The following is a 13,610-nucleotide window of genomic DNA, read 5'->3' as shown; positions in this document are numbered from 1 at the left end:
GTGTTTTTTTAGAAAGCTGCTGTTGATGGAAAACGACAAGAAATTATTGTTTTAGACTCAAAACGAAGCAACGCCATTAACATTGGATTGACAGTTTTACCTCCTCCTCGCACAATCAAAACTGCAATCCTCAACTTTGATGAATATGCTCTCAACAAAGAAGGCATTGAGGTATTGAACTTGAATCATTGTAATACTCTAAATATCCTACACAGAAATACCACATAACATTTACAGTGACAGCTTTGTCTTGTCGGGGTGGAACTATAGAAAACCTGTCTTGTTATTTTATTGTACATTGGCCGTCTGTCTGACTGATTTCAAATAATGAGATACAGTTGTGAGTTTCCATGACGACACATACTTTACACAGTAGTGATTCGTGTTGGATGTTTTATAACATGTCTTGTGATGGCAGTTGTGAGACATTTTCTCACCTATTCTATGACCCCATGTGCACACAGAAATCTAATGCGAGGTTAGGAGTTCACCTGTCACACAGGTTTGCATGAAAACCTGCAACATTTGAGATAAACACAGCTGGAAACTTATTTCCTTCGACATATTACGTAAAATAAATTCTTGATATTTGGACAGAACACTCCTAGAAGCACCTCCCTTTCTTTTTCTTTGTTCATCACTTTGTATTTCATGTAGAAAATCCTGACCATGATCCCGACGGAGGAGGAGAAGCAGAGGATCCAGGAGGCCCAGCTGATGAACCCAGACGTTCCCCTGGGCAGCGCAGAGCAGTTCCTCCTGACCCTGTCCTCCATCACAGAGCTGAGCGCCCGGCTGCAGCTGTGGGCCTTCAAGATGGACTACGAGCTGATGGAGAAGGTCACGCACAGAGCTCCTGTCTGTTTGAATGGCATGGCCTCCGCTGCTTACATAAGACATACATAACACGGCCTCTGAGTAACCTGTACTCTTTATTCAGATTTATACATGCCTCCTTTGTGAGATTAGAAAGGTAGGCTCTTAATGGTTTTAGTTTATTTATCTATTAAGTGTTCGTTCTAACGGCAAAGGAGCTGGACGACCTGTGCCTAAATCATATAGGCAGAGGTGCATTGCATAGTTAAGTGGACAAAAATAGCCTACATCTGTTGTTAATATTGTATTTAATTTCTTTATAGGAAGTTGCAGAGCCTCTTCAGGATCTCAAAGAAGGAATGGATCAGTTAGAGAAAAACAAGACTCTCCGTCATATTCTAACCACGCTGCTCGCAATCGGCAACTTCCTGAACGGCACAAATGTGAGTCTCGCTCTGGGCGTAAAGGGCAGTATGGGACAGTACCGGTAGATTATTTTTTACTTTACTATATGATAGAGCAGATATCTGTACTTTCTCAACAATGTGTTTGAACGGGACTGAAAAATATTTAAAATATGGGAAAAAAAGTACTTGTTAAAAGGTGGTGGGTTATTTTTAGCTTGTTTGTGGTGTTATCCTTCCGAGGGATTTTGAGTTCAAGGCCCGGATTTGAGCAACAAAAATATATATTAAACATTACTAGAAAAATTACTAAATTGATTCAGTTGGTTCTTGAACAAAAAGCCAGATCACTATATTTGACTCTTTATTAATTCTCCAAATCTGTGTGAAATACCTTTTTTTGACTCTAAAAGTGTATTTTAAATGGATACTTAAATACTTTTATTAAGTAGATTTGTATGTAATTCAATGCTTCTGAACATTTCCTCCATTGATAACTTTTTTTGATCTTTTTTCTATTTCGTCAACTCCACTCCCACCTCCTCCCGCCAATGTTCTTGTGCTAATGTATTTATTTGGCAACACTTTGTGCAGTATGTGCCGCCTCACCATGTCTCAGTACATTTTGTGGTTTCTCTCTGAACACTCTTGTTATTTTGTCCTATACGCTGTACATCAGTGCCGATAGCTAAACATGCAAAAGAAAAGCATTCGTCTCCAACATCAAAACAACTCCTTCCCATAAGTAGTGTTTGCGTTTGGCTTTCACGGTAAGCCATTAAAACTGGCAAAGGAACAAGGGAGATTTTGTTAGGATTATATTTGTTGTGGTTTTTAGGCGCACAGTGGTAAGCAGAACAATCAGTCAGTCGGCTTTGAGAGTAGATTGTGGTTTTTGATGAATCCAGCTTAATAAATCCAGAAATCCACTCCACATTGAAGTCTCTTTTCTTATATGCCGTAGAGGAAATGCGCCGTAATTACAGCACGTTAGGCTTTGGTTGTTTCCTGTCCTTCTTTGTGACTCATTTAGTGTACACATGCTTCTACAGGCAAAGGGCTTCGAGTTAAATTACTTGGAGAAAGTTCCAGAGGTGAAGGACACGGTTCACAAACAGTCCCTGCTGCATCACGCCTGCGCCATCGTGGTTGAGAAGTTCCCTGACAGCACCGACCTCTACTCAGAGATAGGAGCCATCACGCGCCTCACAAAGGTAGCTCGGACATTTGTACAGTTGTGTTTGTATTTTTTCACTTTGACACATGTTGACATTTGAAAAACAGCTCACAAAAAGCCACAACAGAGTTTCAGTTTTGTTTAACAAAATGCTGTTTTACATTCAAATCCATTAAATCGTCCCTCAAATCAAAAGTCATGTGTTTTATGTGCTCTTTCTGCAGCTCAGAGTCCTAGTCTGCTCTCAGTGACCAAAGTGACCACAGGCTGAAATTGGACACTTTACACATGTTGTCCAAGACCAGACAATATATTAGAACATAACAATAACATTTAAATAAAAGTATCATTTTTGATTTGCGGAATGGATGGAATATTTCTACTGAAAAATGTGAGCGAAGTCAGAATAGCAAATATTGTTATGCAATGTTCATAAAGGAGTAGCATTAGGCAGTGGTCTTATACGGCTGATCCATGTATGAGATAAGAGATAAAGATCATTCAACATGAGGACGGAGTTACAGATTATATACTGTACAAAAACTCACTGTACACTGGTCATGACCTGTTGTCTCCACAGGTGGACTTTGATCAGTTACAAGACAATCTGGCTCAGATGGAGCGACGCTGCAAAGCATCATGGGATCATCTGAAGGTCATCTCCAAACACGAGATGAAAGCAGCATTGAAGCAAAAAATGTCTGATTTCTTGAAAGACTGTGCAGAGAGGATCATTATCCTGAAGGTTGTACACCGAAGGATAATCAATAGGTATGACCATAACTATTGTGTGACATAAGAGCATGATTGTTCTGCCTGTGGTTTTGATTAAAGAGGGCTGGGTTCGGTTTTCTCCAGGTTCCATGCGTTCTTGCTTTTCTTGGGTCATCCTGTCTACGGCATCCGTGAGGTCAGCATCCACCGCTTTAGTAAAATCCTGAGTGAATTTGCCCTGGAGTACCGCACCACGAGAGAGCGCGTCCTGCAGCACAAACAGAAACGAGCCAACCACAGGGAGAGGAACAAGACCCGGGGGAAAATGATCACAGATGTAAGTGCTGTAGGCCACATGAACAGCTCCTCTTTCCTCATCCTCCATCTTAGTCCAGTTTATGCCTGGATTTAATGTGAACACTCCCCAGGCACCCTTAGGATCCTGCTCAGAGAGTCGAATGCCTTTGTTTTATGAAGAGCCCACATATATTCCTAATGACATCAACTTCACTTCTTGCTATTCAAATGTATAGGTTACTGTATCAACAAACAGCCAGTTGTTTTCAGTGTATCCTTTTCTGTAGCTGTAGCAGGCTCATAAAGGCCAGAGAAAACACTTGGATGCCTGATTAAAATCCTTTAAACCCAGAGGAGGCAGCTGGACTTCGCTGCAAACCTTAGCGATGGCCCCTTTCTCTTCAAAGGGACACTAATTCAATCACTGTGTGAAAATTCAAACCTCTGGACGTATAGAGGGAGAATAACACCAACCACATCTGAGCCTGTTAAACAAGACATTTGGTCAAACTTTTGTTCCAGAGGCTGCAGTCTTCATATGGTCACAAAATAATATGTATGAATTGAAGCTAGATTTATGTATAACCACAAGAGATAAACTTCAATGCTTTGAGAGCCTGCATTGAAAGTTAATTTACAGTACGTTTTTGCCTTTTGTAGAGCGAGGATGACGATGATAGTGAGGTATGATACAATTGAACATGCATGAAAGCCTTTGCGGCATCTAGCATTGTGTTGATGTTGTTTTTTTGACAAAGAGTATTGTTGCTCTTTGTTAAGACTGACAGATTTATGTGTGTAACATATTGCGAATGAGGAAGTTAAAGGGTTTGGGTCAGAGAACTTGGGCATGGCGCCTTAGTGTTTTGACTTACACTTGAAGAGGGAGCGATACTTCCCCCTTTGGATGACTAATGCAAAACTACTAATGAAAGCAGTTTTTGTGTACACACGTATATTCATAGCAATGAAAAATACAAACAGAAGGCCGTCAAGTCTTTATGACGTGCCGTTGTGTCTGTCCATTGTAGAGTGGTAAATTTGGCAGTACCTCGTCGGACCCCCAGGAGAGCCAGCCTCAGGGCCTGGAGTTTGCAGAAAATGTGGCTGAACACGAGAACATGAAGGCTGTGCTGAGGAACGGCTCACAAGGCGGAGACAGCAGCCCCACCACTCTGCCAGGCCTCCGCTCACGCACCAGGGCCCATGGCACCAAAGGTCAGCCAACACATGCTTCATAAAGAGCCATAAATATTCACAAGTAGACACTTATTTGTAGTTCTTGGGAATTTTAGTACTGGTCCCTTAGGAAATAGAACTACCGTGCGAAAACAAGTAATGCGTCTGGTTTAGGGTGACCGCCTTTGCCACTTTTGTCCCCCATCCATTTCCACCAATTTAGAAAATGTCCCAGTTTTGTAGGAAATAAAACATAGCTGTTTTCCATTTACAGAAGTGATTAGGACAGGTAAAAAAAAAAATACTCAAGTTGAAGTCAAAATTACTCAAATTACAATGCAAATGTTCTATTGAAAGGTCCATTATATATATCTCCTTGGGGATGCTATCAATTTGCCTGGAGATGATCCACAGTAAAGCATTAAACCATCTCCATGAATGCGTGTTTTTAATTAATTCAATAAATGTAAGAGAAATGGATTTAATGGCCGAACATCCCAGGAGATCATTTCTCAACAGAACAGCAGGTGGTGGACCCCTCACCAGAAATGTTACACAGAGCAGCTTTAAGTACTCTCTGGAGTACAATTTCTTCACAAACTTTAACTGGGACATTGCCTAAGAACATAGTTTAACCCTTCAAGGCAACCATTTTTCAGGTGTTAGAAAAATAAATGGAATTGAATTGAATCATGAACTATGATATTCTCTTTTCACTGCTTTTGAAATGGTCACTCTAATCTTTTCTCATTGCACATGTGGCCTAACAGTCCTCTTACACATGTACATTTGTATCAGGGCGTGTCCCCCCTTGGTGCACCACTAATGATGACCCAGTGAACTGCGTGGACGACACAGCAGATGAGATCATGGAGAGAATAGTGAGGTCAGCCACACAGGGGCCAAGCCAGAGGACCCTGCCTCGAGAGAGGAGGCGCTCACGAGCTAATCGAAAGTCATGTAAGATATATTTAGCATTTTTGTACCGTCTAACTAGTTTCTGGCAACATTGTCTGATGTGATTTGTATTTACCTGCAGTGAGAAGGACATTGAGGGATGGTTTGACAACAGAAGAAGCCAATGCTCTTGGTTTGTCGAGCTCGGAGCTGCAGGTGTGAGCAGGACCTCACATGTAGGACTCCTCTGTTTGTTGTGGTCCACCACGCACTCTGCAGGTTTAGCCCGCGATGGCCCCGGCATCGAGAAGTTGGTCTCTCATCTCTGTCATGTTTACGCTTCAAAACTCTCTGAGTGGATAAAACGTCTTGACTTTGATGGGCACCAAAACGCAGCTGCCTTCAAAAGCACTAAGCTTTGCCACAGCCGGATAAGTATATTATCTGTACTCACAATCATCCTGGAAAGAGAACGCAGTCTTTTTGAGAATTTAGAGGCCAGTTGGCTTCATTTAATATTCAGATGACTGAATGTATGGCTTCTGCAGCTTTGTATCTTTAGTAAGGCATTGTTGGTACAGTATGTAATTGATGGACCTCCATTTGAACTTTCTGTTTTTCTTTTTACTACTGTAGAAGTTTTGTGTTTCTGAAAAACGGTGCTCGGAAAGTAAAATGTGCACTGGATATTAACAGCAAGTGTCAATGAAAGGCTTCAACGTGATCCCATTTTCTTTCACCAATAGCCAATGTCGTAAACAATATGTAGATAACGTAAATTGCAAAAACAGTGGGCATTTGTAATTAAACAAATGTAAAATATCTAGCAGTTCAGCTGTTTGACAGCCGCGCACTACACTACGATTATTACAGCATTCGGCTGCATATTTCAGTAATCCTCTAAGCAGATATTTATTTTGTTTTCAGGGAGAATTCCTCTGGTCTGTGCGGGCATGTGGGTGTCGCTGTAATGCATTTGGATGATTTAATCACGTCCTCTTATGGTTTACTACAGCAGCTTTATTTATAACACAAGCTTTTGCCTTACTATAACATTTTGAATAACGTTGCCCACTTAAGGTGCCGTGCTATTTTAAAGGCACCACTGATCATTTATAATGACAAACGAGTTTTTCCTCTTTTAACAAATGAAAAAGTCCGGGGAGTTTAGCGAGCCAACCTCACTGTGACAGCAGCTCAGTGCAAGTAAAGATGAGATGGTCATGATCACGTCTGAATTTTGTGATTCTAGCTTTATCTTAATTGGTCTTGAGCAAGTTAAAATTGCAATGGAAACAACCATTTTAAACAACATGAATAATTACTATTCAGCACCTTAGAGTTTATGTGTAGCATGTCACATGTAGAACTGAAATCACTGAAGACAAACTGATGTTTTGTGATGTGAAAGGGAGACTTTCTTTAAAATTATGTACCTGTAACTACAATGTTTTGTAATTTTTCTTTTTGGTCCACTTGTAGAATAGTGTATATTACTAAAAGCAGTATTATTTTAAATCTAATTTATGCAAACCAAGCCATGCACGGTTTAAAATGTGTTAATAAAAGCAAAGCCACTTTTGAGGTTTGTGGAACACCTCAGTGTTTTATTTCATTACACACTTCACTTAGTTTTGACAATAAGACTTCTGGATTTGCTGACCATTGAAACACACAAGTTTACATGTAAAGATTTAATTTATTTTTTTTATTTTCAAACAAATTTAAAGAACTGCATGATTTTGAATTATGCAAAAAGAACAAGGAACACAGTAAAAGTTTAGCCTCTTTATTTTTAGTCCATACAACCCATGCTTCAAGTCACTTGAGCAAATGGAGGTCGATGACAGGTTTATCGGAACAGCTCGTGTTGACGTGCGGCTGTCACAAAGACCTTGTGTTTGAAATTCCTATTTGTCCACAGGTGTTATGGATCTAAAGGTGATTATGATTTGCTTTAATAAATTGTAGAAACATAATGAACAAGACAGCTACCTAAAGGGCCCAAAAGTAGGAAATACAACTGAGCATGAAAAAAAGCACACAAAAGAAAATTAGCTGAAACTGTCTCAGCAAATCCAGTGCAATCCAAGACATGTTCTGCTTTACACCAACTAAAACCAAGGGCAAGACTTTAAAATAGATTTTATCTCCTAATCATTTTATCAGTTTCACATCTACTATGTCCCTGAACAATTATGTTTGCACAGTACCTTAGAGGTGTAGAGATCATTATAAAACTGAAATTCCCTTTCCACCAGACATGATTGGATTTGGAAAACCCCTGAAAGACTCACAGGCAGAAAGCTTTTTACATTTTATATTGCTACATTTCAACAAAAATTAACAAAGGGATTCTTATTTTTGCATATTTTCTAGTAAAGTTTTGGTTCATGGTGCATTTTACTTTATGCATCTGGATGTCAAATTATATATCCTGAAATAGCACCAAAAGGCAAACACTCACATAATTTAGCGACCAAGTGTTTTTTTAAGAATGTTTTACAAAAAGAAAGTAGCAAGTGTGCAGTGCAGTCTAATTAGCCATAAAGTGATTAGATTGAGAAACAGCGAAGTAAACATCTAACCATGTAATATTACCAGACATAAAGCTGATGATCCATGATCAAGACAAGCTGCATTTGATAAAATGAGTGATTGACTGGTCACTGTTAGCATGGTTCTTTCATCTGCTGTAAACTGAGCTGCACATTCCTACAGATCACAGCTTATGTTTGGTTAAAATCTAGGTTTAAATTACAAAGTAGAGACTGCTTTTTCATGCATATTTACTTATCTGGTTACGTTCAGCTTTAAAAATAGGTTTTGTAGTTTCGTTCAGTCACAATAACCAAAACTCAATTTTGACGCATCTAAAAATGTTTATAAAAAAGTAATTCCAAATTTCTGCTCTTTTTAATGAAGGAAATTTGTTACGATGTTTTTAAAAAATACTTTTGTAAGCATAGTTGCGCATAAGGTTATAGCACCAGATTGTAGATTATGCTAAGCCTTGGGTTTGATCTGAAGAGCAAATCTGTGATGCACTACAAAAGTGTAACCCAGACAGCAGTGAGACACACTGACAAATGTTCAAGGAACTTAAAGTGCCACTCCAGTCCCACTCCAGCTTCCCAGACTTCAGCCATCTAATCCTACCCACAGTAAGCATCTGTTTCAACCTAAGACAACTGATGGGGAGCTTCAAGCATTTCCATTAGGAAAGTGTCGATAGGCGTGTCGCCAATCAGCTTGAAGAAGAAAAGATGCTCCAAACATTTCAAGCCAATAGATCGTAGTGCAGGCAGTCGAAGAAGTAGCTTAGCAAACCTGCAAACAAAAACACAGAAGAAATGAAGAAACGCCAACATGAACACAGGTTTGATATGCAGGGCATTCACCTTCCCTGCTGCTCTGGATACTTCTGTTTGCAGTAGGCCTCCAATGATGCATAGACCTTTTCCCGAAGGAGCTCCACCTCGCTGGTGTTGGTAAGTCCTTTAGCATCTGCACAAACGATTTTTTAAAACATATATTCTATGAACATATAATACATTTTAATAGTCTAATATCTTCACCTGGGTTGAAGAGAACAATTGCTCTGAGACAGCCCAGCTCTGTCTTGTCCATTTGCATATCTCTCATTTTATTGACAAGCTCAGTGAGAACCCTGGTTTATAAGAAAGCATCAGTAAAATGTTCAACTAAATCAACAATATTTAGCTTTTGAGTGGATGGTGAAAAATACCTGTCAAATATGGCACCAACTTCAGCACTCTGCACGCTCTCCCTGTGGTAAAGACATTACTTAGAGAAACTACAAATGGACATTGGACTTGAGGTTTGAGTAAACTTTGTACCTTACCTGTCAAAAATGGCTCCAACGCCACCACTCTGTGCACTGTCGCGCTGCAGCTCGGAGGTAAGAACGACTCCATCCTTAAGAGCAATGGACCGGTGGGAAAACGAGGCAATGAGGAGCTCATTCCACCCTGGAATTACAAAAACATAAGATTGAAATAGACGTGGTTTAATTTAATTTTGCCAAATCTAAACGTTTGTACTGCATTGAACCAAAACGCGTGTGGCTGCTAATCAGAAAAAGTATCATTGGCATGGTCAACAAACAAAAAGTACAAACTAGGGACTTGCAACATAACATAAATAATGATAACGTATATCATAAAAATCTAAAACTATAATGAAATAAAGGCATGTAAATTGTGACACTACTGCCTGTTGAATTGTTATTTCACCTGCACGAAGAAGAATGACCTGGTCATCGAGGGGCAGCTCAGAGAAATGGGGAATTCTTTTTGCCCACTCAACCAGGGCATACAGCTGTTTGTCTGCTGTCTGGCAGATGTTGGTCACAGCATCATGCGGCTACAAAGAAAAAGACGTAGTTATCTTATATATTCTAATCTTATATATTGACCCAAATTAAGCACCATAAATACTTACAGAGGAGCCTGCATCAGAGTGAAGCTCTGTTTTGTGTTCTACGGCAGTCTCTGCCTCCAGGATTTTCTCCACGGGCATCTCCTCATTCACAGACATACTGAACTCAAACTCTCCTTCACGCTCACGGTTCCTCTGGCGCTCCTCCTGAACCGCTGCGGTTAAAACAGTTCAAAACAAAAAAAAAGAATTAAATAATTTTGTCATGGCAAAAGCACATGGTGCGTTTCCATTAGTTGCCTAGAAAGAAGCCTAATTTTTTAACAATGTGATTTAAACAGTACTTCTGTGTATTGCACAAGGAGAAATGCAGAATATTGGTCTTATACCTTCCCTCTTCATGCCCATGGCAAGGCACTTCTGGTAGCGGCAGTATTGGCATCGGTTCCGCTGGCGTTTATCTACCAGGCACTCTTTATTATCCCTGCAAGTGTAACTCAGATCTTTGCGCACAGTCCTCTTGAAAAAGCCTTTACAGCCTTCACAGCTATACACCCCATAGTGCTTGCCTGAAAATAAACAATGTAATGTGAATTTTAAAAGATTGGTTCTTTTGAAGTGCGTAATTACTAACCAGAGGAACGGTCTCCACAGATGACACAAAGGCGTTTCTGAGACATCATTATCCCAGGACTGTGAGGTGGACCAGGACGCAGACCAAAAGGAGGTTTAACATCCTCCGAGCTGCTGATGGAGTGCATCCCTGATGCAGAAGCTGAAGAACCGAGCTGGAAAAGCAAAACATCAATTCACAAGTTCAATATTTAAGAGCAAACAACATAGAATGTGTAATGACAACAACAAGAACAACAATAATGTATTAATTTAACCTGATAGTTGCTGATAGGTCCAAATCCTAAAGAGGGTGATACCAAGGGTGAACTCAGAGTGGGACTTATGACTGAGAAAGGAGAACCCAGGAGGGTGGTGGGGCTGTTGGACCCTGAGCTGTTCTGCTGTGAAGACATGGCTGGGACACTACCGGGAGAGCAAGGGCCCGTCTGAAGATTTTCAACTGGAAAGAAAAAGGAAGCAGTTTCAAGACATTGGTGCATTTGTTTTTATTGCAGTTTGTTTACAGAGCAAACAGGTCTGTGACGCTATCAACCTGGCACTAAACTTCATCTTGCAGCATCTGGACTCCCCAGGAACCTACGCCAGGATCCCGTTTGTGGACTTCAGGTCTACATTCAATACCATCCTCCCTGCTCTGCTCCAGGACAAGCTCTCCCAGCTCAAAGTGCCTGACTGCTCAAAGTGCCTGACTCCAGCACAGGCGCTCCACAGGGCTGTGTACTTTCTCCTCTGCTCTTCTCCTTGTACACAAACTGCTGCACCTCCAGCCACACCTCTGTAAAACAAATTAAGTTTGCGGACGACACCACCCTCATCGGGCTCATCTCGGACGGGGATGAGTCTGTCTGCAGGAGGGAGGGGGACCGGCTGGTGTCCTGGTGCAGCGTTAACAACCTGGAGCTCAACGCCCAGAAGACAGTGGAGATGATCGTGGACTTCAGGAAAGTCAAAGCTCCCCAGACCAACCGCACCTTGACTGACTCCCCCATCACCACCGTGGAATCCTTCCGCTTTCTCTCACCACCATCACCCAGGACCTCAAGTGGGAGCTCACCATCAGCTCCCTAATCAAGAAGGACCAGCAGAGGATGTACTTCCTGCGGCAGCTGCAGAAAGCCAAGCTGCCGGTGCAGATGATGGTGCAGTTCTACAAGGCCATCATTGACTCCATCCTCACCTCCTCCATCACCGTGTGGTACGCTGGAGCCACAGCCAGGGACAAGCAGAGACTACAGCGCATAGTGCGCTCTGCTGAGAAGGTGATCGGCTGCAGATTTCCATCTCTGCAGGATCTGTACGTCTCCAGGACTCTGGGACGAACAGGTCGGATCACAGCCGACCCTTCTCACCCTGGACATGGTCTATTTGAGCCACTCCCCTCAGGCAGGAGGCCACGGTCCATCCAGACCAGAACCTCCTGCCACAAGAACAGTTTCTTTCCTTCTGCTGTTGGACTCATGAACAATTAACACCTGTTACACTATTATTCAACCAATACTATTCACGCACTGTTCACTTTCTGCACCATTTGCAACCATCTGTAAATTAAAAAAATAAATAAACTGAAAACCAGTTAATTTTTCATTCTTTACCTTATTTTATTAGTAAATTCTTAATGTGTGCGTGCCACATTTGACTATAGACGTTCATATTATTACTAAGACAAGTTACTATTTTAGCGAACTGTGTTCAATGACAATGGCAATAAACCTTTTTCTGATTAGTGATAAAAACACAATAAGCCTTGCAATAACTAAGTAGCGTTGACTGAAAAAACAAAAAAGCCGATTGAAAGGCTAAACAAGAGTTACAGGGTTAACTCAAGCTTCAAGCTTAATCCAATTAGTGTTGATGTATTAATTCCGAGTCAGACACATTCACAACAAGAAAATACATCACAATAATACGTCAACACCGGAACTGAAATGTTTCTTATTCTGAAGTAAAACGACGCTTGAACCAGCATTAATTTCATATTGAAACACGCTGAGGTGACGGAGTAAATAACGCTACCTTTTGATCAAATCTGTAGCTTTGTGGATCAGACACAAACATATCCTGGGATCAAATACTGTTAAATCAAACATTTAACAGTAGTAAATCAAACATTTAAAAGTTGCAATCTATGTGAGCGCAAGAAAATCGCCCATGTGCCAACAGCGCAAATATAACACAGTCTAATAAAAAATGTGTTCGCGCAAACTGGGATGGCGTTTGGCTCCAGAAGCTTGTGTTAGCTTAGTCACCAGCCATTTGGCTTTGCTGTTATACGACAGCGATTATATTTAAGACCATTTAAAACAGCCAAGCATGGAAATCCGTCACATACCAATGCACAAGACCGCATATAATTACAAGATGCAGTAGAAATAGTTTTATTTATAGGTACAATTCGCTTGTAAGCTACATTTGATCACGGAGCTAATTTGGCTAGCGTTTAAATGTAGCTAACGTTAGCTAACAAGGTCGATCGGCTAAGGTCGATCGTTTTAATACGCTTTCGATACGAAAGTATTTAATCGTTCTTAAAATACTGTTTTAACTTACCGAAAAAGCCTCCGACACATTTTAATCTCGGTTGTTGCCGTTTAGACCGCGCCTCAGACGGCTAGCGCTCACAGGCAGTCCGCTTCACTGAGGGCTGTTGTTGTTTACAGGCCATGATGGCTCAGAGCCACACTGAGCCAAAATGTCTGAGGGACCACCCCAAAGTCACATGACACACACATCTAAATCATACAGGATTTTTAATACATCCATCATCATACACTACGTCATTAGTAGATATGTATGTTTATTATGTAAATCATATACAAATGTTTATAGGCCTATACATACATACACACACACACACACACACACATACATACACACATACACACACACATACACACATACACACACACACACATACACACACACACACACACACACACACATACACACATACACACATACACACACACATACACACATACACACACACACATACACACACACACACACACATACACACATACACACATACACACACACACACACACACACACACACACATACACACATACACACATACACACACACACACA

The 13,610-nt window shown here is 40.9% G+C and overlaps 2 protein-coding genes across 5 annotated transcripts in view; one reads left to right on the top strand and one right to left on the bottom strand.

Moving 5' to 3' along the window:
• fhod3b (formin homology 2 domain containing 3b) overlaps positions 1-7,079 on the top strand; it is an 88,353-nt gene extending 81,274 nt beyond the window's left edge. For all 4 annotated transcript variants that reach the window (XM_072460569.1, XM_072460568.1, XM_072460571.1 and 1 more), the window contains 9 exons: positions 13-171; positions 658-840; positions 1,140-1,259; positions 2,273-2,434; positions 2,978-3,168; positions 3,256-3,448; positions 4,440-4,626; positions 5,386-5,547; positions 5,627-7,079. In XM_072460569.1, the coding sequence (XP_072316670.1) occupies positions 13-171; positions 658-840; positions 1,140-1,259; positions 2,273-2,434; positions 2,978-3,168; positions 3,256-3,448; positions 4,440-4,626; positions 5,386-5,547; positions 5,627-5,706 (1,437 nt within the window). In that variant the 3' untranslated portion in view covers positions 5,707-7,079. The remainder of the gene's footprint in view (positions 1-12; positions 172-657; positions 841-1,139; positions 1,260-2,272; positions 2,435-2,977; positions 3,169-3,255; positions 3,449-4,439; positions 4,627-5,385; positions 5,548-5,626) is intronic.
• Positions 7,080-7,257: 178 nt separating this feature from the next.
• rxrbb (retinoid x receptor, beta b) lies at positions 7,258-13,232 on the bottom strand. Its single transcript, XM_072460572.1, has 11 exons — positions 13,069-13,232; positions 10,776-10,960; positions 10,520-10,673; positions 10,275-10,454; positions 9,949-10,100; positions 9,741-9,870; positions 9,350-9,476; positions 9,233-9,274; positions 9,063-9,154; positions 8,886-8,991; positions 7,258-8,814 (listed from the first exon to the last, which is right to left on the bottom strand). The coding sequence occupies exons 2-11, from the start codon at positions 10,911-10,913 to the stop codon at positions 8,667-8,669; spliced, it is 1,269 nt and encodes a 422-aa protein (XP_072316673.1). The 5' UTR covers positions 10,914-10,960; positions 13,069-13,232; the 3' UTR covers positions 7,258-8,666.
• Positions 13,233-13,610: the final 378 nt, after the last annotated feature.

The sequence above is a fragment of the Eucyclogobius newberryi genome, unplaced genomic scaffold, assembly GCF_026437365.1.
Source record: "Eucyclogobius newberryi isolate DKJ021-1_F unplaced genomic scaffold, fEucNew1.0.hap1 SCAF_3, whole genome shotgun sequence".
In the NCBI taxonomy this organism is placed as follows: domain Eukaryota; kingdom Metazoa; phylum Chordata; class Actinopteri; order Gobiiformes; family Gobiidae; genus Eucyclogobius; species Eucyclogobius newberryi.
The sequence above is the reverse complement of the archived record's forward strand: the minus strand, read 5'-3'. Positions and strand labels throughout refer to the sequence as shown.